Genomic DNA, 24,644 nt, shown 5'->3' on the forward strand with positions numbered 1-24,644 from the left:
GTTCTTTAATTCCTCAATTTGGCTGACCTTCTTGCTAGTTTTGTTGACTTGATTAGGCCTCTATTATTCACAATTTTTTGTTCTAACGAAGGCTGGATGTACTCAGCAATTTGAGTAGCGTCTGTGCAGACAGAAGGAGCAGGTCTGTGGCCTTTTATTAGAAAAATGCAGCTGTTTGCAGAAGGACGTGGCAGACACTCATCTTGCATGAACAAGGGTGTGTTAATGCATCACATATTTTGAAACTAAATTGTGTGATTATGTGGGAACCAGCAGTTCATTTTTGAGAAGCTTTCTGTTATTTCTTGGAAAATTTACATGAGACTTGTCACCATTGCTCTTGTGAAATAAGTGACCAACTGGTGCCTCAACCACCTTCTAACTTAGTTACCCAATAAATGTGAATGGAGAAATCGTTGTGTACTTTATAATGTAGAATGTGTAAGCTTGAATTGAAACCTTGAATGCTGAAGAATAAGATCAATACACAAAGGCACTTGTAGGTCTGAAGGGGAGGAAAAAAACCCATTATTTTGATAGATAAAATTCAATGTCTGTCTGCTCTAGCCAGTTTTCATGGACATTGTCTTTTTGAATTTCTTTGTGTGTTGTAGTGTAGTTATAGGTTTAGAGGCCCTGTTCGTTCAGCAGCAGAGTAGATAACATGACTATGATGGCTTTAATCCATGTTATATGACACAGTATTTGTTGCTGCACAGATTGCAAGCATAAAAGTTATACATAATAATGTCATTTTGGAGACATAATTTTGACACATCTGCAAGGGTGACTTACTATAACATGTACAATACTTGGGGGCTTGTCAGGGTAGGTGTTTAGAAAAGTTGTTTCTTTCTTTGTGAAAGTCTGGGACCATAGGGGAGAACCTTAGACTCTGGGGGTCATTCTCTTAAGACTGACGCTCTCGCTCTCTCGCTCTCTCTCTCGCTGTCTACTACTCCTCCTCCCCACCCCCCCCCCCCCCAAGAAAGTAGTGAGTTTGTGAAATTATTTACTGCAGCAGATTAGGGAGACAAGGGTTGAGTATACTCAAGACTGAAATAGACAGATTTTTCATCAGTAAGTGCATCCAAGATTGAGAAAGTATATCTGAGGATTATCAGATTAGAAGTGATCTCATTGATTGTTGGAGCAGACTTGAGAGGCCCACTTCTGCCCTGATGTCTTATGGTCTACGATTTTGGGCAAAGAATATACTGATGTTATGAGAAGCATACGATAGATGCATTTTTAACGTAACATTTGAGTCAAAGTTAGGTTAGTGGTGCATACTAAGATGTTACGTTAAACTTTTAAAATTTAAGAGCAATGTTGCATCTACAAATGTACTGGTTGGAAAATTTTATGATCACAAGTTTCTCACCCCTCTTCCCTCCCTTCACTCACTTTCTTTGAAGAGAAAATGAATATTCTGAAGTGTCGTTTGAGTTGAAAAAAGTGGTTTCCTAGAAACTGGGACAAGCCTAAATTGTGATAGTGTTTGTCCTATTGCAGAGAAGAGATTTGAAGTAACTCCACAGAAGCTGGTATCCAGTCACCAAAGTCGCCATTCATTTCCATGGGGAGACTCCGTAACATGAATCCAGTTCCCTCTCATCCAACTCTGAGTGAACAGAACCTATTCATGTCTGTCAGCTAGGGCTCCTTGATTGGGAACATTTATCTGGTCCAATCAGGCAACTCATTCTGTGATCACCTGACTGACCTCAGTATAATCGCTACATCCCTGATGCCATTTCAACCTCCCTAGGTCAGGGGAGATCTGATTTAACCTGCTACAAAGTATTTTCCCCATTAGCAATTCTGCTAGAGCTATCCCTGAAGAGAATTTAACCATTTGGCTGAGGCTTGGCTTTGTTTTGGGGTTTTGCTTTGACCTGACCTAGAGTCCCTCTGCTCAGCATATGTCCTAAGTGAGGCTATGCAATTGTTTTCACTCAAGTGGTGTTCCCCAAGCTCAGTCTGACTGGCGACAGTGTTCATTTCCATCAGAATACCCTGCAAATCATGCTCCACTTGCTGCATTTTCCAATGGTAAAGCCAGTTCTCGCGACTGTTTGAAGTCCTGTTGGGCTTCGGCTAATAGATGCTTTTGCATGGTTAAACCATTAACCCCATATACCTGATGATCTCTCAGTATCTTACTAAGGGTTAAACCAAAGTCGCATGTCTCTGCAAGTTGTGTTAACCTAGTCAAATCTCTTGAACTGTCAAGTAAAACCGATAGCATCCCAGAATTAGAGGCAGCTTGGGTAATTACATTCCTTAACTAAATCCATCAACTCTTAAAGATTTTAATGTGTGGTGCCTCAGGGAATATTTGGTTCCTAATAACTGAAAAAGCTGTGGGTCCACAAGCTGTAAGGAGAATTACTCATTGCTTTTTGTCTGCCCCAAAATAATTTGCTCAGGAGAAAATAACACGTTCTTTCCACATACCTGTGCTCAGTCTTTGGCAGGATTGAAGGAGTCACGCTTCCCATGATGCCACAAATGCTTAACAAAACTCAAAGTCACTGTTGCGAGTGAATTTCTTCAGGAGTGTGCTTTTTTCTAATCGCCACTGAAGTAGCTCCACAAACGCTGGTATCCCATTACCAAGTCACCCTTTATTTACCCAGGAGAATCTTTGCCATCTCCAGGTGAACAAGATGTCTGACATTCCTGTTCTTATCTGTCAGTCGGGGCTGTTAATCTGGTCCAATCTGGCAACTCATATTCTGAGATCCATTTGGCTGACCTAGTTACAATCACTGCAGATTCTTTTAAATCTTCATTTTCTTCTTCCGATTTTAATGTTAATTGAAATGCTCAGCACAATTTATTCAGAATGTGTTAAATAGTTTGTGTTTAATCCTTTTAAGGAGAAGCATACTGTTTTGCAGTTAATGGTTGAGAACTTGGGCAAATTGAAGTTGTTGAAGTGCTCAAAAGACTCCTACTGCCTCTCCAAGCTTCATAGTTGATGCAGTGACAACAGAAGCAGAGTACACAGACTCCACTGAGAGTGAGATTTCAGGCTTGCTGAAAGTCCGTTTCTCTCAATCAGTCATATCCTGTTTTCACACAAATTGTGGCGTATTGTACCTTTTTAAATCAGTGAAAACCTAGCTCTCTGTAAACACGACAGCAGTAAATTTCCACTTTAACTAAAACAGACTTGATCTTTGTTTAATAAGTATCTTCAAGTTTTTTGTTTACTTGAATCATAATGTTGATAATCAACTTTGAAATACTGAAGTTGGAAAATTTAATCACGTGATCACCCTAAACTGAATGAACAATCCAAAATCATTGTGCTGCTGTCAGCACTTTAGGTTTCGACTTAAGGACGGTGAACGTAATTGCAAGTGCTCCGTTCTGGGAGGGTGCAATATCACTTTCCATGTGTCAAGTAAAAATTCACTTCACCTCAATACAAGAGAAAAGGCAATAGAGTGGTTCCTTGTCAGGATATTGGTAGTTCGTAATTTGGAAAGAACACTGATAGACAAAAATAATCGAAGGCAGCAAGCGTTTAGCAGATGAAGACAAAAGGATGCAAAACACAATTTTACTGGGAAGCTACTCAGTGTTTCTTTAAAGAATAAAATGACATTTTATTGACATTTTATTTTTACTGTTTAATTTGCTATGACATCATTCATGACAAAAGGGATATATATAATCAAATATCCACAATTTCATGGAAAAGCTCTGTCCATTATGATACTGAGTAGATTCTGTGATGATTACTCATTCTTCCTTTTCATGACTCTGATTTGCTGGTTGCAGCACATCAACTACCACTGCTTCTCTCACAGCGTCAGTGCCTCTGCTTCTCTGAGCTGCCAAACCCAATTTAGATCCTAATAGGGATTAATTTGTGTATATGAAATAGATCATTTGCATCTTGTTAAACAGGTTAGTTTGGGTCATTTTAAAATAATTCTGTCGAATCAAACTAGGCATAGCAAATGTTTCAAAATGTTTCCTTCTCTTTAGAGTGGAGACTGCAGGATGAAGAGGAGAGCAGCAGACAGAGGAGCTGGTGAATCCTCAGCACGCTCGAAGGCTCTTTGTACAGGAATCTCTGGAAGTAACAGCAAAAGAGCTGGGCCATTCATCTTGGGTGAGTTTATCCAATTTCAGTTCTTTGAATATTGGTGTTGGGCCATCAATTTGTTTTCTTACCATATCCCTCCTGCTCTTGGAACTTATTTCATGTTCCGTTCCAGAGGCACCATTTACCCCTTATTTGCTGCTCTTCATGAGCAGGCTGGGATGGTGAGTGTTGACAGATGATTTCTGCTATAGAGCATATTCCTGCTCTGTCCAGTTTTCAGTCTTTGATTGTGAACAGCTGGACCATAGGTTATTGTCCTTCCTTCAGTCACCTAGGAAACTGAGGCCAGTAGTCACGCTTGTGTAAGATCAGCTCAGTTAAAGGGAAGTCACGCCAAGGACAGTTGGTTTCTGTGGCTGGGAGACCAATTGCTTTTCTGAATGGAACCATCAAAGCAGCTCCATAACAAAATAGTCTGTGCACAGACTCAATTAAAAAAAATACTGACCAGAGATTCTGCTCAAATGCAATCAACTGTGTTGTAATATCCTACCAAAATCCAATGTCCAGACTTGAGCCATAGTGGTTTGGAGGATGAGGTGGTAGCTGTACTTTCGGCCAGCAGAGATTTTTTTGTTGAAGGTGAAGCTGATCCAATCCTTGATAGTGTAGTGGTTAGTGTTCCCTGCCTGTCACGTGGCAGACCAGGGTTCAATTCCCCGCCAGGGAGTCTGTGGTATTTTGAGTGGGCGGCACGGTGGCACAGTGGTTAGCATTGTTGCCTCACAGCGCAAGAGACCCGGGTTCAATTCCCACCTTAGCGACGGTGTGGAGTTTGCACATTCTCCCCATGTCTGCGTGGGTTTCCTCCAGGTGCTCCGGTTTCCTCCCACAGTCCAAAGATGTGCAGGTTAGGTGAATTGGCCATGCTAAATTGCCCGTAGTGTTAGTAGAATGGGTAAATGTAGAGGAATGGGTCTGGGTGGGTTGCGCTTTGGCGGGTCAGTGTGGACTTGTTGGGCCGAAGGGTCTGTTTCCACGCTGTAAGTAATCTAATCTTAAAAAAAAGCTGATTGTTCTTTCCAAAACACAGGTTTGGTAAATTACCACAAGGGTTGCTAACTGAATACAAATCATTTTGAGCATGTGAAGAAGCTGGAGGATAATCTGTGGTGGAGTTTGCTGGGCCAGGAATTCCTGAGTTTGATCTCTAGCTTAGGTGAATTGGCAGATTTGAAATACTGTAGAATGGGCAGCTTGTTTTTATTTTATTGTCAGGAGCGATACCATGAGCTGAATGGTTTATTTTTGTGACATAACTTTTTTGTGGTCCTATCGCAGTTTTATTGTAGAAGACCTGTTAAAACTCCAACCTGATGGTGTATGCAGAGGGAGGGAGAAAGATCACCTGGGATTTCTGTCTCTATTGGTTGTCTGCTGGAAATTTTGATTGAGGACAGGGTTAAGACGTCACATGAGGTTGAGCAACGTGCCAACACTGAGGCCCAGACAGAATTGATTGCAGGACCAGGCCATGTAAATCCAGATTTGACTTGAACAGTGGAGGAAAGAAGGAAATTTATTTAGATTCAAGAACTACTTGAGCTCTTGTCAATTTTATTTTTGTGTTTCAAGGCATGTTTGAAACAAACAACAAAGTTGCTTTGCTGTGTCCTGAAACGGTTTAGAAAATTAGCTTTATCCTTCAGCAGGACTTGTCAGCTGTATGTTGTTTTTATGGTTTTCAGTGACTCAAAAACGATTAGTCACTCACTGAACTGTTCTCAGTGGCACTTATTACACAAAATGACCTTGATTTTTGAAATGAGTAAGAAGTCCTACACATTGGGGAAGTCTTTTATGTAATTGAGAGTTAGTCATAGGCCTTCCACTAAATTGAAAGGAATCTCTAGGGTGTGTGCTTTGTTTTTAAAGCAGTTTTATTTCTCTTGGTTAGGTCCTCGTTTGGGAAATTCGCCTGTACAGAGCATTGTTCAGTGTTTGGCGAGAAAAGATGGAACAGATGACTTCTATCAATTAAAAGTAAGTGAAGAAAGCCGACTAACACTGTACTTAAAATAAAAACCTGTTACATGGAAGAACAAATATACTTTGATACGTTCAATTACAGATGTTTTTTGTAACCAATATGTTTATAGATGTTATGACCCATCCAGAGCAGGTGGGACCCTAACCTGGACCTCCTGGCTCGGAGATAGCAACACTGCCACTATACCACAAGAGTCCTTGAGTTCAGTTATAAACCTTTCCATCACACATCAAAAATAGTCCAAAGAACTATAGTTACTAAGGTGACAGCATAATATAGTTGCAAAGCATATTTTACAGTAAAAGTATGTTATTATGTTAGTGTAATACATTTAACCCAGTGAAGGTTGAGCTCCAAAGCCATTCTGATCTCCTCACTTGCAGCTGCGCTGCTTTGAGGATCCTTACCTAGAAAGGTGCTGACATGAGGCCAAATTTCAGTCACTGATATTTATGTATCTCCAAGTGCCCGCAAGTCTGCACTGTTTATTTGTAACTACATTTTACTGTTGTATCTAGTTGCTACAGTACATTTTTTAAGCCCCCAGGGAAAGCAAAACCATGTCTGCATTAAAAGGCTTGATTGAGTTGAACTTTGGTGCTTTCTTGCTGACGCATTTGTTGTCCAGGTTCTCTCAAGATGAATGGCTGTCAAGACTAGACACCAGAATGCTATTTACTTCAAATTAAATAAATGCAGAATCCCTTAAGGAAATGTGCGTACCACTTTGTAACATGTGTAAAAGCATAACATGTTTGGTTTCCTTTTTTTTTCCTTCCTGCTGCTGGAAAACTGTGATTAGAATTAGATTGTGATCTGTCCAATACCTTTCATTTGCATATACACATGCTCAGACATCTCATCTGATGGCCTGTTTTGTTTTCTTGGAACAAAACAGCTAATGGAATGTAACTCTAAAATTATCAAGTATGGTGACAGAATACAGATGGACAAATCTCTGAAGAGCATGATTCTTGGTGGAGTAGGATTCTGCATGTTATTTATAAAGGGGCTAAAAATAAAAGTAGGATAGATCTTCTTGAACTGCAGAGTGGTCAAAATAGTGCACTATTATCTTAATGGTGAGACACTGACAAGCTAGGGCTATCAGTACAAAGGATCAAATGTTTTAAGAGAACAAGATTATTTCACTGAATCTGTAAGCAGCCATAAATTGAGGTTGGTGGAAGTGTGAAAACAGAGAACAACAATTTTTTTTCCTTATAAAGATGTTACTAGTTGTTTACATGAGAAAATATTGGAGGGCCGGTGGGAAGAAGTGGGAAATTGGATTAGAATAAGTAGTTTAAATGTGGAAATAGCAGATGTACAGGGATTCCAGTGGCTATGACCTGTATTGAATTTGTCATCCTATTATTTAGGGTTCATATTTGCTGAAAAATACTTGTATCTTTCCAGGAAAAGTTGCTTCCATGAGATCAAAGAACAATATTTTTACTTCTATATTACAACTTCAATGTGTTTTATAAACCTTGTGACAATCAGTTGTTAAAATAAAGAAAAATACTCTTCATGGTAAATAAACGTTTGAATTCTGACTTTTTCCTCCCTTTTAGATTCTCACACTTGAAGATCGAGGTGAGAGAATGGAAACTCAGGAAGAAAGACAAGGAAAGATGCTTCTGCATACAGAATACTCGCTTCTGTCCTTGCTTCCCAATCAAGATGGAGTGGTGCATCACCATGGCCTCTTTCAGGTAACTGTAAGAAAGCACAGAATGTATGTATTTTTACTAATCCCATTAATAACATTTTTCTTGTACACTCAATGGTTATAGCACAGGTGCCATTTGCCCTGTTGGTTCTCATATAGAGCAAGTTATGGAGTGTTACTCTCCTGCGTTCTCTTGGAGCCCAGTACATTCATCCTTATCAAGCAATAATCCAATTTTCTCTTGAATTTGGCAAATTCTAGGCATTCTGGAGAAAAAGTTTCCAAGCATTCAAGGAATACTTGTATGCTTAAAGTCTACAAGTGGCTCTAAAGATGGACTAATTCTCAATGTTTACTCTTTTATAGGATAGGGCTGTTGTCGAAGAGTTTGAATCCAGCAAGCTTATGCGGAGGATGAAGAAAAGGATCTGTTTAGTTCTTGACTGTCTCTGTGCCCATGACTTTAGTGATAAAACTGCAGATCTCATCAATCTACAACATTATGTCATCAAAGAGAAGAGGCTCAGTGAGCGTGAAACAATCGCAATATTCTATGATGTGGTACGGGTAGTGGAAGCTTTACATAAGGTAAAAGGATTGTGTGTTTAATTAATTTTTTACTTGTGATCAGGATGTTGATGTTGATGTTGCAGCAGATGCTGTTTTCCTAACCCCTATTGTCTGCATTGAGTTTGTTTTTTTTTGTTTGGAGCCAATGCATATATCTGCAAAGACTGGGGAGGCAGTAATCCAGTTGATTGAGAAGAACCACTGCAAACGCCTGTGACTTTAAAGGAAAAATAATATTAATATCACAGGGTCTCGAATACCTGTGATGAAAGAACAAAACAACAACAAAATGGCCACTCAGTCACTAGAACCATTGAAGAACATTGTTAGATTGCTGCAGTTATGTACCTTGACCTTGATTCATTTTTCATAGTCATAACTAATAATATGTAAATTTCCATTTAGCTCATTGCTGTACTAGACAGGTTCACCCCGTCTAGTTTCTGTTTATATTCTGAACTTCCTTGATGTGCTTCCCCGTATGACCATATCATTCCATTGACTTAGTCGTTTAAGTAAACACCTATTAGTTTAACTTAATCTAATTTGTCTAGTTTTAAATATGCAGTAAGCATCTCAGTGGGGACTAAGTACCTACCTTGTGACTAAGACTAGCTATATTTCCGAGGGAATGTAGTATTTAATCTACTCTTTCCTTACTTCTCCGTTTTGTTTTTACCTCACTTTTTTTTCAATGTAAGGAAGAATTAGTGGCACAAACCTGAACCATTTCACAAGTGATTCAAGCAGTGCTATTGCATGCTGTGTACTTAACTGCTGATTATCTGTTGCTTTTTTTCTATGAACATTGTGGGGTAGGAATTCATTTGGAAAGGTTTCTGAAAATATCCTCATTTAGAAATCAGATATATTCTGGCAGTCAGAAAATGATACTTCATATGTGACAGGGCAGACATTGGACAGATCATCAGTCAGTTGTTGTTATCATAAGAAAGCAGCCCTGAATTGATGCTCCAAACTCTACTGGACCATTCTGACATCAGATCAAAAATGATGACGTTCCCATCCTTGTAATTCATAATGTCGTTTGTGATTTTGCTACTGAGAAACCTGATCTTTAAAATTTGTGGCTGTGTGGTTTGATGTAAACCAAGCTTCTGACTGTATGAACCTTTTATAAATTAATTTATGTTCAGCTTCAAGCAGGTTGCATTGCTGAAGGCTGATCGATTACAGAAAAAATCTTTGTTTTCCTTTCTTCTGCAGAAGAACATTGTGCACAGGGACCTGAAGCTGGGGAACATGGTGCTAAATAAAAGGTAATTTGAAATTGATTATGTATCGGTTATTGAATCAATATAGTGTTAATACTTGGCTCATCAAGTTGAGTGATATTGGTGCAAGGAGAATGTAACACTTGCTGTGGCTACTGTGTTAAGCATTTCCAGATAAGATTTGGCACTGCTAATTCTAAACTCTTCTATTTCACTTGGTATAATTTGACTCAAAGCTTTGAAAGGTCAGTCTGTTGCATCACTGATGTTTTGCTTCTCTCCCATTAGTCACTCGTGGCCTTTCTGCGTGTGATTGCCAGTTGCAAGCAAGTGTGCATTGTGGTCCCAATATCCACACAGATTGGGCTACAGTTACTTAAAAATCATTTCTCACCTGGCAGGTAATGAGTGGTGGATAAGGAGAAATTTTCAAACTGTTCTCCTAAACACTGTTTTTAACCCAGCTCAAAAGGACAGTGCTAGTGTCCAACACAATGCATAGCCATATCTCATTGCTTCTTTATTTAGTAATGCTGTTTCTGTAAAGCAACCAGTTGTAACTGGTTTGACTTGAGTCAGCCAGGAGGCACCAATAAGTCACTACTTGACAGTGTCATGAGTCTTGGTATTCTAGCTGTAAATATGAAACTTGAAAGCACTAATTCATGTGACCATGTGAAGCAGTTCAGGCATTGCAGAGAAAAACATGAGAGCTGGAAATCTGTAATAAAACCACCAATTACTCAGTGTAAATCTGGTCAATGGATGCCTGAAAGGAAACTGTCTTTTTCTTTCAGATTTAGGTGATGTGTTGTACCATTTGATTTTATTATTTCACATATATGTGTAATATATATATATATATATATATATACTTTGGTTTTGTGTTTTGACATCTTCCTTCATTCCTAATCAGAAAAAAAACTGCACACTTGCCCTTCATGGAAGGGAAACATTGTAATGAATGGTGTTCTCTGATCAGTTGCTTGGAGATGTGTGAGACCAGTTTAACCAAGTGTTTATTCAGCTCAACAAATGAGTTTTTTTTTTCCCTTGTATAAGGATTGATGTTTGATCTGTCTTGTCACTGCAGTCCCTTTTTGCCTTGTTTCTTACCTTCCTTATCTTTACAATGCCCGCCCTTTCCTGTGCCGTCCAAAATGTGTTGATCAAAAGTCAGTACAAAAAAGAAAATCCCAAGTCAAAAATATCACAATGCTTACTAATTCTGTGTAGAGATTTGTTTAATTACAAAGTTCCCAAAGCTTATCAATTGATGGAAAATAATTGAGCATTAATAGAGGAATTCTTGGCCAAATAAATGTACCTTCAGTACAGCATATGATATTGTGCTGCGCAACTCAGAATTGTCGGTCTTAATTTGTTCGCATTTTTCAAAAGATTGAAAGCAAGTTCGTGTAGTTAGATCACATTTAAATGACGACTGCATTTGTGAAGTCTGAGTTCAGTAGTCTGGAACAATAACCCCATTGCATCCATAAAAGAACAAAGTTTGGACCTGCTTCCACATGCTTTATGAATGTAACTCAATTTACTTTTGCAAAAGATACTTACCGCTGTATCATTCAGTCCTGTGAGGGAGTATGTTTTGTATTTGGATTCTGTCATTGTTCCTTATGCACATCTTGCTAAATGTATTTAACCATGTCTGTAAACTGGGCAAATTTGCCAATTACATGGTCAATTTTTTTAAGAAATGAGCACTTACATGAATCCTGCCTTTTTGAAAACCACAATATTACTCCTGCCCACAGTAAGTTATGTAACGTCTATTAATACTGCACTATAATGGTTACAGTTGGAGAGACTTCCCCCTTAAAAAGCATGCACTTAATAATATTAAGTCAGTAAGTCAAGATTATTTTTATTAAATTGTTAAGAGAACAGTTTCTAGTATTCCATAGACTCAATGAGATTTTAAATTGTTTCTTTTGGCTATCTCTGTTAGTCTGTCAGAGAACCTATACTACATAGGTGTAAATTGCTGTGTCTATACTGCACAAGGGGAAGGAAATGAAGAAACAAGCAAAAGTAACCTTGTTCTTTAATTGCACATGGTAGGACTTTACATTAACATCTGTTGAAAAAGTGTTCAGGTTTCTTTCCTTTTTATGTTGATGAGGTAAGATGGTAAGATGAGGCGATGGAGAGTTACAGATCAGCGAGGAAGGATTTAAAAGAGAACTAAGAGGAGCAAAGAGAGGACGCAACCAGTCTTTAGCAAATAGAATAAAGGAGAACCCTAAAGCTTTCTATAGGTATGTGAGGAATAAAAGGATGCTTAGGGTAGGAATAGGGCCAAAGACAGAAGTGGGAAGTTGAGTGTGGACCATGTAGAGATTGGAGAGGTACTAAATGAACATTTCTCGTCGGTGTTCACTCAGGAAAAGGAGAATATTGTTGAGGAGAAGAATGAGGTTCGAGATATTAGACTAGAAAGGATCGAGGTTAGTTATAAACAGGTTTTATCAATTCTAGAAGGAGTGATAGTAGACAAGTCCCCTGGGCCGGATGGGATTTATCCGAGGATTCTCTGGGAAGCTAGAGAGGAGATAGCAGAACCTTTGGCTTTGATATTTGAGTCATCATTGTCCCAAAGGTTTAGTACCTGAGGACTGGAGGATTGCAAATGTTGTGCCCTTGTTCACGAAGGGCAGCAGAGATGACTCAGATAATTATAGACCAGTGAGCCTTACTTCTGTTGTAGGAAAGGTTTTGGAAAAGATTATAAGAGGTAAGATTTATAATCATCTAGCAAGCAACAATTTGATTTCAGGTAGTCCACATGGTTTCATCAAGGGCAGGTCATGTCTCACAAACCTCATTGAGTTTTTTGAGAAGGTGACCAAGCATGTCGATGAGGGTAGGGCTGTTGACGTGGTATACATGGACTTCAGTAAAGCCTTTGATAAGGTTCCACATGATAGGCTTGATGGAGAAAATGCAGAGGCATGGAATTGAGGGTGATTTAGCCGTTTGGATTAGAAACTGGCTTTCTGAAAGAAGGCAGCGAGTGGTGGTTGATGGAAAATATTCAGTCTGGAGTCCAGTTACTAGTGGTGTGCCACAAGGATCTGTTTTGGGACCACTGCTGTTTGTCATTTTTATAAATGACTTAGACGCAAGCATAGGTGGATGGAGTAGTAAATTTGCAGACGAGACTTAAGTCTGTTGAGTAGTAGACAGTTTGGAAGAATGTTACAGGTTGCGGGGGGGACTTGGATAAACTGCAGAATTGGGCTGAGATGTGGCAAATGGAGTTCAATGCAGCTAAATGTGAGGTGATTCACTTTGGGAAGAATAACAGGAAGGCAGAGTACGAGGTCAATGGAAAGATTCTTGGTAGTGTGAATGTGCAGAGGGATCTTGGAGTCCATGTGCAAAGATCTCTGAAAGTTGCCACCCAGGTGGATAGTGCTCTTAAAAAGGTGTACAGTGTCTTAGGATTCATTGGTAGAGGGACTGAGTTCCGGAACCGCAATGTCATGCTGCAACTATACAAAACGCTGGTGCGGCCACACTTGGAATATTGTGTACAGTTCTGGTCACCCCATTACAGGAAGGATGTGGAAGCATTGGAAAAGGTGCAGAGGAGATTTACCAGGATGTTGCCTGGTCTGGAGGAAAGGTTTTATGTGGAAAGGCTGAGCGACTTGGGTCTGTTCTCATTGGAAAGAAGAAGGCTAAGGGGGGATTTAATAGAGATATACAAGATGGTCAGATGATTAGACATGGTAGAAAGTGAAGGACAGTGATGACGTCAGCTTATACGAGAGGGCATAACTACAAATTGAGGGGTGATCGATTTAAGACAGATGTCAGAGGCAGATTCTTTACGCAGAGAGTGGTAAGGGCATGGAATGCCCTACCTGCTAATGTAGTCAACTCAGCCACATTAAGGAGATTTAAACAATAGTATAGGGGGACAAGCTGAGAATAATTCACAGGTCGGCGCAATGTCGAGGGCCAAAGTGCCTGTTTTGTACTGTATTGTTCTAAGTTCTCTGTTGATATAGCTGTGGAATCTGTGCTAAATTTCACCAAAAGCTTGTCTTTCAGGAAGGTAAAATCAATGAGGTTCATCCTACAGTTGAACGTATACTATGCAACACATGTGCAAGTTCCCTGACAGTGTTTTCTTTGCTTTTGGTTTTGCCTTTGTTTTCAACTTTGGTATGAACAGATGTTTTGAATTTCAGTTTTTCCAATCCTTATACAAACAATAAGATATTTGAATGTAGCTGGCAATTTTTAAACAAGAACTGTCTAGAACTGATAACGCCTGAATCATGAGAATAAATCTCTACATTTAGTGCTTTAGGAATGCAGCTTGATTGGTTGCTCTGATTATCCATTGAAAGAACATTGATTTTCATTGTGAAATTTGTGATATCTTAATTTAACTAACAAGAAGCAGCTTGCAACTTTTTGTTTCATTTTATAGGTTGAGCATCCTGTCAACTTTTGTATTTTATTTTGAAAACAGTTCGACAAGAGTATCTCGCTCTACACAATATTGAATTAACAAACAACTTAGTTTTATAGTTAATTGCTGTTAGCTGAGGAGCACACAGATTGCACACAATCTTTATAAGAAGAAAGGAAATAATATCTATCCACAATGCTGAATTGAAGCCAGTGTACACACCGTCATGATTTTGTTTCACTCAGTGGTTTGATACCGAATATTTCAATTTAATTGTGCAATGGCTAAAATTCCCATAACCCTTTGGAGACAAGATAACATTTTGAGAGTGCATACTGTTGAAATTTTTTTTGTTTTAGCATATCTGGCTTTTTCTGCACCGCATTCATCTACATAGCTCCACACTGTGTTGCGCTTTGCTCTGATAATTTTTGGAGACAGGCAAGGATAGGAAATGTTTCTGTAGTATGGGAGGCTAGCAACATTAGGTAGTTGAAGGGTTAAAGTTCTTCCTCTCGTGTAAAGGGAGAGGCTTTCCGAGCCCTTCACCAGAAGCAAACAATAGTCCTTTGCCAGAGGAACCATGGCTTGGATGACTCATGCAGTGTAAATTGTGCTGACGCAAGAGAAGGCTTGCTCATATTTATAACTCTGGGTAGGACACTTGCTGCTTTAATTGCTCCCTGTGCTGCATTACCCAATGTGGGGGTGTGCATGTACCTTCTATTTCCCACCCATTACCATCTCCCCCATTTGCTTTTAAACTTTCAGATACTGCAAGAAACATACTTCAAGCATTCCAGTTTCGAAAGTTATGCAAATACATTACATAAATGTAGTTTAATGTTTGGTTTAAGCTGATGGCAGTTTGTAAGCAGTAATGAGACCTCACGAGTGCTTCTGTTCTTTCTCAAAAGCATGCCATCGATTTAACAACCTGGTTTTGCTTTGTGATAAGACAGTGCCATATTGAAATACTTTTGTGTTACATATCTTTTGAATATTTTAGTTCATCATTGTAACTGCTGCTTCTGAATTCTGTTACTTCTGTCTTGTTGAGTATGATTTTCATTTTGAAGAGTTGAACCAGATCTGTGTGGGACAGAATCTGTTCAAAATACCTTGGTTATAGAGGGGTTTCAGATACAGTGATAAATTCAATGTAACCGGTATTTCTGTTCAAATTCTCCCCTGTGGCTATACAACAGCTTCATGCTTTGCACTGTAGGTTTATTCTCCTCTAATTTTTAAGGTGAAAATTCCAACGTGATATATTTATGCCCATAACCAATATAAATAATCTCGATTTCATATTGCGCCAATATGAAATTTTCTTTTTGTTTAACCAGACATCCAGGAGCCCTTCGAGAGAGGCTGCAAAATGCTAGGTATCTTGATGCTGCAAACTCCAATCACTGTGTATAAATGAAGAATAAAATTTGACCTCTTTGCAAGCATTTTTTTCCATTTTTTTTCTGTCTCCTCTCAAGACACAGACTGCTGTTAGGGGATTTCATGCTACATCCATCAGCATCCCAATAGTCCCATGTGCCTGTTCTTTGTATGTGAGCCAGGTCGTGAGTATTTGCAAGTTTAAGCATAGGAGTTAGTACAGACTAGCTTATTTTTGCCTTGAACACTTGAACTTTATAGTAAGAATAGTGATGACTGGAGCAGTAATTCAGAAAGTGAGTTCATGACTGGGAATTTGAATTCAAATTTAAAAGTGAAGCTGAAATTGGTGAAAGTTGTCAGGGTTTCATTTAACAAAAAAACAAATGAATTGTTGTCCTGAAGGGAAGGAAAATTGCTGTCCATACTTGGTCTTGCTAAGAAGTGATCCAATTCCAAATCAATATCAGTGATATAACTTTCCTCCAACTAGGCTGTGAAGTCACACAACTAAACCAAAACTGTTGTACGACCTGCTGAAGAAATTCTGCAGACTCAGACCTCAGAGCATTGATATACTTTATTGCGTGATATCATGGGGAGCACACCTTGTCTTAGTACTGTCAGATGATACTCCAAAGTGCTGCAGGTCGCCACGGATTTAAATAGTACAACAGATGCCGATCTGACAGTTGCTCAATCAGACACAGATCCACATGATAATCAAGAGTGAGTCGATGTGAGCATACACCAGGCAGAGTCTGAAGTTGGCCTCATCTAAGACTGTACATAACGAGTTATTGTTCTCAGACCTTGAGTCAATGCATACTCCAAATACTACATACACCCATTGATAGCGTCTAGCTGGGTTGCAGTTTTGCTTAACAGGTGTCTGCAGATAAACATTGTGGGAAAAGAAGTAGTTATGTGATTGTTTCAGAATGTTCTAGCAGGCTAGGGCTCACCCAGGGCAAGGGGCCAAGCCAGGTGAGAGCAATATCATAACTGATGAAAATGGCTGCAAACAAGCTGGCCAGCAAAAACAGCTCCCACTTGGTTGAAACTAATGAATGATAAATGCAATGAATTTGGCAAAATGAGTATAATGCTGTTTTAAGTGGTGTTCTAATGGAAATCTGCTGCTTGGTTTGTAACCCTAAATCAGTGCCAGCCAGAGTAATTCTAAAATGTTTGTTCACTATCAGTGTCTCCCCTTTTTTAAACAAATATGTACATGAGGGTGAGTTGATTTCTATCTTGGGCATCTGGCCCTGACTTGCTGATTAGCAAGGCGCAATTTCTTCTGTTTTATCTTTCTTTTAGCCTGAGATATTGAATTGAAGCTACTCCATTCGGCTCAGCTGGAATTTTGCAAGAGATTTTGGGATGGATTCAAGAGAGTAAAAGTGTTGATTCCCAGTGATAGAGTATCGTGTTCCCTTAACAATGTGATTTTATTCTGCTTCTATTGTCTTGATTCAGGAATTGTGCCAGAAGCATATTTACGTTTGAGTGGGCCCACAGAGTTTGTCCATGAGCTCAGAGCTTCCTGTTAGAGTCTTGTCTTGTAATATCCCAAATCAAATGTCTTTTAGATGTAAAAAGTCCCTTCTGGCTAAAGTCTTGAATGAAAACTGTTTGCTTACACTTTTACTCTCTCCCCCCACTCCCACCCCGTCACTCTGCCACCATTGACTTTCTGGGCTTTCCATCTTACACAGAACAATACAGCATAGTATTCAGCCCTCACTGTTGTGCTGACCTTTTATCCCACTCTAAGATCAAACTAACCTACATATCCAAGAGTTGCTTAAATGTCCCTAATGTATCTGACTCTACTACCATGGTTGGCAGTGCATTCCACGCAATCACCACTCTGTGTAAAGAACCTACATCTGGTATCTTCCCAAAACCTTCCTCTAATCACCTTTAAAATTATGACCCCTCATGATAGCCATTTCCGTCCTGGGAACATGTCTCTGGCTATCCACTCTATCTATGCCTCTTATCGTCTTGTACATCTCTACCAAGTCATCACTCATCCTTCTTTGTTCCAATGAGAAAAGCCCTAGCTCCTTCAACCTTTCTTCATAAGACATGCCCTTCAGCACAGACAGCATCCTGGTAAATCTCCTCTGCACCCTCTCTAAAGTTCCACATCTTTCCTATAACGAGGTGACCAGAACTGAACACAATACTCAAAGTGTAGTCTAACCAGGGCTTTATCAAGCTGCAGCATAATCTCACAGCTCTTAAACCCAATCCCCTTGCTAATGAAAGGCAACACACCATAAACTGCCTTATTAATCCTATCAACTTGGGTGACAACTTTGAAGGGTCTATGGACATGGCCCCCCAAGATCCTTCTGTTCCTTCACATTGCCAAGAATCCTGCATTTAACCCTGTAATTTGCATTCAAATTCAACCTTTCAAAATGAATCACTTCACACTTTACCAAGTTGAACCCCATCTGCCACTTCTCAGCCCAGTTCTGCTTTCTGTCAGTGTCTTATTGCATCTACAACAGCCCTCCACACTATCCACAACTCCTCCAACCTTCACGTCATCGGAAAATTTAGTAACCCACCCTTCCGCTTCCTCATCCAAGTCATTTATAAAATCACAAAGAGCAGAGTAGCTCCCTTTGGAATGCCACTGGTTACCAAGCTCCAGGTTGAATACTTTCCATCTGCTACCACCCTCTGTCTCCTATGGGCCAGCCAGTTCTGTATCCTGACAGCCAAATTTCCTTGTATCCCATGCCTCCTTATTTTCTATTTGTGTCTACCAGTGGGATCCTTATCAAATGTTTTGCTAAAATCCATTTCCACTACATCCTCTGTTCTACCTTCATCAATGTCTTTTGTCACATTCTCAAAGAATTCAGTAAAGTTTGATAGGCATGACCTGCCCCTCTCAAAACTGTCTGACTATCTCTATGCTTTTCCAAATAATCATAAATCTGGTCTCTCAGAATCCCCTCCAATAATTTGCTCACCACTGACGTAAGACTGACTGATCTGTAATTCCCAGGATTATCCCTTTTTCTTTACTTGAACAAGGGAATAACATTTGCCGCCATCCAATCATCTGGTACTACGACAGTGGACAGTGAAGATGCAAAGACCATTGCCAAAGGCACAGCAATCTTTTCCTTCACATCCCACAGTAACCTTGGGTATATCTTGTCTGGCTGAGGGGTCTGACCTATCCTCATATTTTTCTAAATTTCCAGCACATTCTCTTTCTTAACCTCAGCCTGTTTAAGCAAGCCAGTCTGTTTGACACTGTCCTCACAAACAACAAAGTCCCTATCACTAATAAATACTGAAGCAAAATATTCATTATGGACCTCACCGACCTCATCTGACTCCAGGCACAAGTTCCCTCCACTATCGTTGATTGGCCCTACCATCAAGCTCACCATCCTCTTGTTCCTCACATAAGTGTAGAACACCTTGGGGTTTTCCTTAATCCTACCCATCAAGGCTTTTTCATGTCACCTTCTAGCTCTCCTACGTCTATCCTTCAGTTCTTTCCTGACTGCTTTGTAACCCTGTAAAACCCTGCCTGATCCTTGCTTCCTCAGCCTTAAGCTTCCTCCTTTCTCTTGACTAGGTGGTCCACATCTCTTGTCATCCAAGGTTCCTTTACCCTACCATCCCCTCCTTGTGTCAGTGGGACAAACCTATACAGCACTCACAGGAAATGCTCCCTAAACAACCTCCACATTTCTGTCATGCATTTCCCTGAGAATATCTGCTCCCAACTTGTGCTTTGCAGTTCCTGCCTAATAGCATTGTAATTCCCCTCACCCAATTAAATACCTTCCCATACCATCTGCTCCTATCCCTCTCCTTGAATATAGTAAAGATCAAGGAGCTGTGATCTCTCGGTGGGACAGCATTTCTGTGATAGTGATCTGCTACCTGGCCTGGTTCATTGCCAAGCACCAAACCCAATTTGGCTTCCCCTGTAGTCGGCCTATCTACATATTGAGTCAGGAATCCTTCCTGGATACACCTCACAAAATTGCTCCATCCAAACTATTTGCGCTAAGGAGGTTCCCATCAATGTTAGGGAAGTTGAAGTCACCCTTGACAACAACCCTGTTTTCTGCACCTTTCCAAAATTTGCCTCCCAATCTGCTCCTCTGTGTCTCTGTAGAAAACTCCTAATGAAGTGACTGCTCCTTTCCTGTTTCTACCTTCCATCCATGATGACTCAGTAGACAAACGCTGTTTGACGGCTTCCCTTTCTGCAGCTGTGATACTATCAGCAATGCCATCCCCTCACCTCTTTTATGTCCCTCCCTATTCCTTTTGAAACATCTGTACTCCGGAGCATCCACCAATCATTCCTGCCCGTGTGATATCCAAATCTCCGCAATGGTCACAGCATCATCCCTCCAAGTACTGATCCATGCTGTAAAGTCATCACTTTTTGCGTTAAAATAGACACATTGCAAACCATCACACTGCCTCCAACTTTGCCCTATCAACTGTCTATCCTTCCTCACAGACCCTCTGCATTTGCCTGTTCAACTACTACCTATCCTCTGATCCGTCACTCTGGTTCCCATACCCCTGTCAAACTAGTCTAAACCCTCCCAAAGAGCTCCCACACAGGTTATTGGTGCCCTTCCAGTTCAGGTGCAACCCGTCCTCCTTGTACAGGTCCTACATTCCCCAGAAGGTATCCCAATGATCCACATATCTGAAGCCTTCTTTCCTACACCAGCCCTGCAACTATGTATTCATCTGCACTTGCTCTCTGTCCCTAACCTCACCAGCCTGTGGAACTAATAGCTATCCTGAGACTACTACTTTGCTCGTCCTGTCTGTTAGCTTCCAACCTAACTCCCTATATTCACTTTTCAGATCTTCTTTTCCTAGCTATGTCATTAGTGCCAATATGCACCACGACCCCTGGCTGCTCACCCTCCCCCTTAAGAATCCAGTTGACTTAATCCGAGACATCCCTGACCCTGGCCCTTGGGAGGCAACGTACCATCAGTGTGTCTTGTTCGCGACCACAGAATCTCCTATCACTGTCGCTCTTCCATTCTCCCCCTTTCCCCTCTGAGCAACACAGGCTCAGTGCCAGAGACCTGGCCGCTGTGGCTTTTCCCTGGTAAGTCCTCTACAGAAGTAATTTGTCAAAATATGTGAAATATTCTGTGAGGAGGGTACCAGAAGTAATAAACATAGCATGGTTTGTGAACTTCAGAAATCATTCTTAAAATAGGCACTGCTGCAGTTGTTTAGTATTGCTGTATTGTAAATATCTAAACAAGTCAAGCACAATGCATTACAATTAGGTCACTTTATTAAGAACATGCTAAGTATCTTCAATGTTTTAATCTGAATAAGAAATCCTGCACTGGAGAATTAATAATAATACTATTATTATTAGAAAAGAGAAAAGACCTTTACATAGTGCCTTTCACAAAAGACATCACAATGCAGTTTCCAACTGCTGAGGTTCATTTGAAGTCCATTCGCTGTTATAATAAAGGAGATATGGTATCCAATTTGTACACAACAAGCTCTCATGAACAGCAATGTGAGAATTATCGCAGATAACCTGTTTCTTATTGAGGAATGAATAGTATCCAGCAGAATAGTACTGTGGAACATTTCTGCCCACCTGTGAGGGGTGCCATGTTGTTGTGTTAAGATTCTGCAGTACAGCACCTCTGCCAGTGTAGCAAGCCATGAGCATCTGGAATTGTAAGCGAGAGCAGTTGTGTTGTTGGATGAGAAGGGGCATAAATTGATAATCTAGAGAGTGCACATGTATATCCTGTGTAGCAGCTTGAGGCAGCATGCAAGCTGTATGTGTGTCTGTATTAGACTGCATCCTTCTTCTGGTGACACTGGCTAATTCTGGAAGCCCCATTATCTGGTCAAAACCTCAATATGGACCATTGATCAGAGATCAAGAATACCAGTGCAACACTTGGCTTTCTTTTTAGACCTGACCACATATCAGGAATAGCATGGTGATGGGAAAATGTGACTTGGGTTATATGGAATGATGTCATTGCAGTTGCATTTCCCTTTTCTTTCCTTCCTGCCTGAATGTCTCTCTGTCCCCACCTCCAAATTAAAATCAATCTGTGGAGCTAAAGTTAGAATTCCTTATTTTAGAAGTCCTGTCTATTATTTATTTTGCAATGTGTTCATATACAACACTATTTGGATGTAGGCATAGTAAGCCTAAAATGAATTACATTAATGTACATTAAGAATTTCTGTGCTGTGCCTTGCAATTCTGGCGGCATCCACAGCCCATTGTTTGAGAGTTGGATTTGATGTGTGGTTACGTTGCGTGCCTCAAATGTTATAATATTTGTCATAACTTGCTGGTTTTTTAAATGACTTAAAATGTTCAAGTAGATTCACTCCTTTCTGCTATGTGTGCCCCCTTCCCAAAAGCAAATCATTTTCAGGGAAGGCCCTGGTGAGCAGATGATGTAAAGTAAGATTTGAGCCTGTCTTTTGGTCTGTTTAACCCTGTACAACTCCTTCAAATTTTATTGATTTCATGGAATATCATACATGTGACATGTGCATTCACGGATGTCGTCCAGGCTCTGTGGAGTCAGGTAGTGAGTTACTTGCCACAGGATTTGTAGGCTATGATCTGTTGTTGTAGTCAGTATTTAAATTACTGATCATGTTTCTGCTCAGTGGTAACCCTCAGGATGTCAATGGGGAGTTCAGCAATGGCAGTGCCACTGGATGTCAAGGGATGATGGATTCTCTCTTGTTGGAAGGGAGTCTTTCTTAGTCATCACATGGTCATTGCCACTTATCAATCTAAGCCTGCATGTTGTGTAGGTCTTAGTATGTGTAGACATTATCTGATTCAGAGTCTGAGGAGTCGTGAAAGGTACCATTGCAATCATCAGAGAACATCATTACTTCTGATCTTGTGATTGAAGGAAGATTGTTGATGAAGCATCTGAAGATGTTTGGGTCTTAGACACTGCTTGAGGAGCTTCGATGGAATTAACCTGGAACTGAGATGCTATGAATGACTTTGTTTTCATACATAATGATACTTTGCAACTTTGATGCTGAAACTTGACATAATATGTTATAACTGCATGTAAGTGGAGTAGTACCCATGAAGTGTAGTCCAGTTGGTCATTTCATCTTCAAGATTAATTAGTATCTATTTGTATTTCACTGGATCTTGCACCGTCTGGCCATGAATTACATGCATAGCCACTAGCTGCAAGGACTTGCGTAGGTTGAAGGTTGGGGGCAGGTGCTGGGGACTGTTGATTATAATGTCCTTCTATTTTGCAGTGATCCACCCTTGCAATATTTAGGTTCTGTAATCAAATGCGTATTCTATGAAATCCTTTCCATATGTGTTTATCATTTCCCTAATCTTTACCAGACTCGTGTTTGGAAATACAAATTTAGCTTCAGGCTGTTGGTCTATATTTGGTGCTGGTTGTTATTGTGGTGGGGCATTGCTGAAAGGTGAGTCACATATGCGAGTTTAATTGCAGCCATCTGTAGTTTGAGTTGCTGACTGATGTGTACCTGTTCCAAGCTTTCAAAACAGTACTACTGTAGAATTGTCAAATTAAGTCTTTTGTTCTTTAAAAAGTTTGTTCATGTGATGACCTTAAGGACATTGTAGGGACCTAACAGTTGTTCTTATTGCATTGTTCATACCAAGATGTGTCTGGTATAAGTTTCCCTTGGTTGAAGAACGTTTCAACCATGAGCTTCCATCACAAGTTAGTTTGAATCATGGATTCTGTACAGTGTGGAAACAGGCTATTTGGCCCAACAAGTCGACATCGACCCTCCGAAGAGTAAACCACCCACACCCATTCCCCTACCCTATTACTCTACATTTACCCCTAACTAATGCACCTAACGTATATATCCCTGAACACTCTGGGCAATTTAGCATGGCCAATTAACCTAGCCTGCACATCTTTAGATTGTCACTGTGTGTCTGCATGAGTTTCCTCGCACAATGTGCAAACTTCACACAGATAGTTGCCCGAGGCAGGAATCGAACCCAGGTTCCTGGAGCTGTGAGGCAGCAGTGCTACCTACTGAGCTACCATACCAAACCTGCCCCAGATATATTCACCCTTGCAGCTAGTGCTATTGGGTGCAATATTATATAGCCTTTTGTAACCATTAGGATTACTTAGCTTATTGGAAATGCTGTTTGGGTGGGAAGTTCAGCCATCTATGCATTATATTGACCCTTGACTTACAGGCTTAGCTTAAACTTGGACAGTCTGTTGTGGCACTGCTGGGTGTTGTACAATTCACATGGGCACATGTTCCATGACATTTTATTCAAATTCTAATCACAATTCTGTTTGAATTGTTTCTTTTAATGTAGAGAGACCAGAGGGGCTGGGGTAGTTCTCCTTAGCAAGAAGATTAAAGGGGGATTTAATAGTGTTCATAGTTTATGACTAAGAAATTTATTTGGGTTGCCCTCTTGAAAATTAATTTGCTTTGCCTTTGAGGGTAACTGACATTCCCTCGTAGGTATATTTGCAACATAGAACTACAGAAACTATGCAGTTCATAAATGTGTGCTTTTCGTAATGTGTCAGCAATGCTCAACTTCTGAAAGGGGAATCCTGCTTAATATTTCAGATGGAGCTCATTTGTCAGGAATTTTCTCATCAAGTTCATATGTGAAGTGGTAAATCTTTGGCAGGAAGGCGAGTGGCAGAGATTTGAGGGCGCTGTTAGTTTCTGTTCATCTTCTTTCTGATGGAATAAGACGAGAGCATGAATGTCCTCAAACATTTCAGACTTCCATTTCTTGCAGACTTAAGTTAACTTTTCCTCAAGATTGTTGCAAGGAAGCATATTCCCACAGTTCAAATCAAATTGACGTCAGTATGCATTAGAAATTGTTGCAACCAGTTCAAGCAAAGGTTACGTTTTCTTTTTTAGCCTGTGGATGTATTTTGTTAATTGGATGTTTAAACCAAAGATATATATATCTGGTTAACGATCTAGTCAGCCTGCTTAGAAATGTGAAATTGTATTTGAGAAGCTAAAGGATGGAAAAAATGTTCAATTTTTAAAAAGTCCTCATTTCCTGAAGGCACTGACTCATGCTAAGGTTCAGTTCTTTTGGGTGTTGCCTGCACTATTATGGAAAAATGTCAGGCGTCTCTTTAACCACAGTGTTGGATTCCCTC

At 40.1% G+C, this 24,644-nt stretch overlaps 1 protein-coding gene across 2 annotated transcripts in view; it reads left to right on the forward strand.

Moving 5' to 3' along the window:
- The window catches only part of stk40 (serine/threonine kinase 40), a 73,286-nt gene that overhangs the window by 16,873 nt on the left and 31,769 nt on the right, over positions 1 to 24,644 (forward strand). For both annotated transcript variants that reach the window (XM_072548567.1, XM_072548568.1), the window contains exons 2-6: positions 4,006 to 4,132; positions 6,024 to 6,109; positions 7,694 to 7,834; positions 8,158 to 8,379; positions 9,589 to 9,641. In XM_072548567.1, coding sequence (XP_072404668.1) covers positions 4,006 to 4,132; positions 6,024 to 6,109; positions 7,694 to 7,834; positions 8,158 to 8,379; positions 9,589 to 9,641 — 629 coding nt within the window. The remainder of the gene's footprint in view (positions 1 to 4,005; positions 4,133 to 6,023; positions 6,110 to 7,693; positions 7,835 to 8,157; positions 8,380 to 9,588; positions 9,642 to 24,644) is intronic.

The sequence above is a fragment of the Chiloscyllium punctatum genome, chromosome 27 (genome assembly GCF_047496795.1).
Source record: "Chiloscyllium punctatum isolate Juve2018m chromosome 27, sChiPun1.3, whole genome shotgun sequence".
Classification (NCBI taxonomy): domain Eukaryota; kingdom Metazoa; phylum Chordata; class Chondrichthyes; order Orectolobiformes; family Hemiscylliidae; genus Chiloscyllium; species Chiloscyllium punctatum.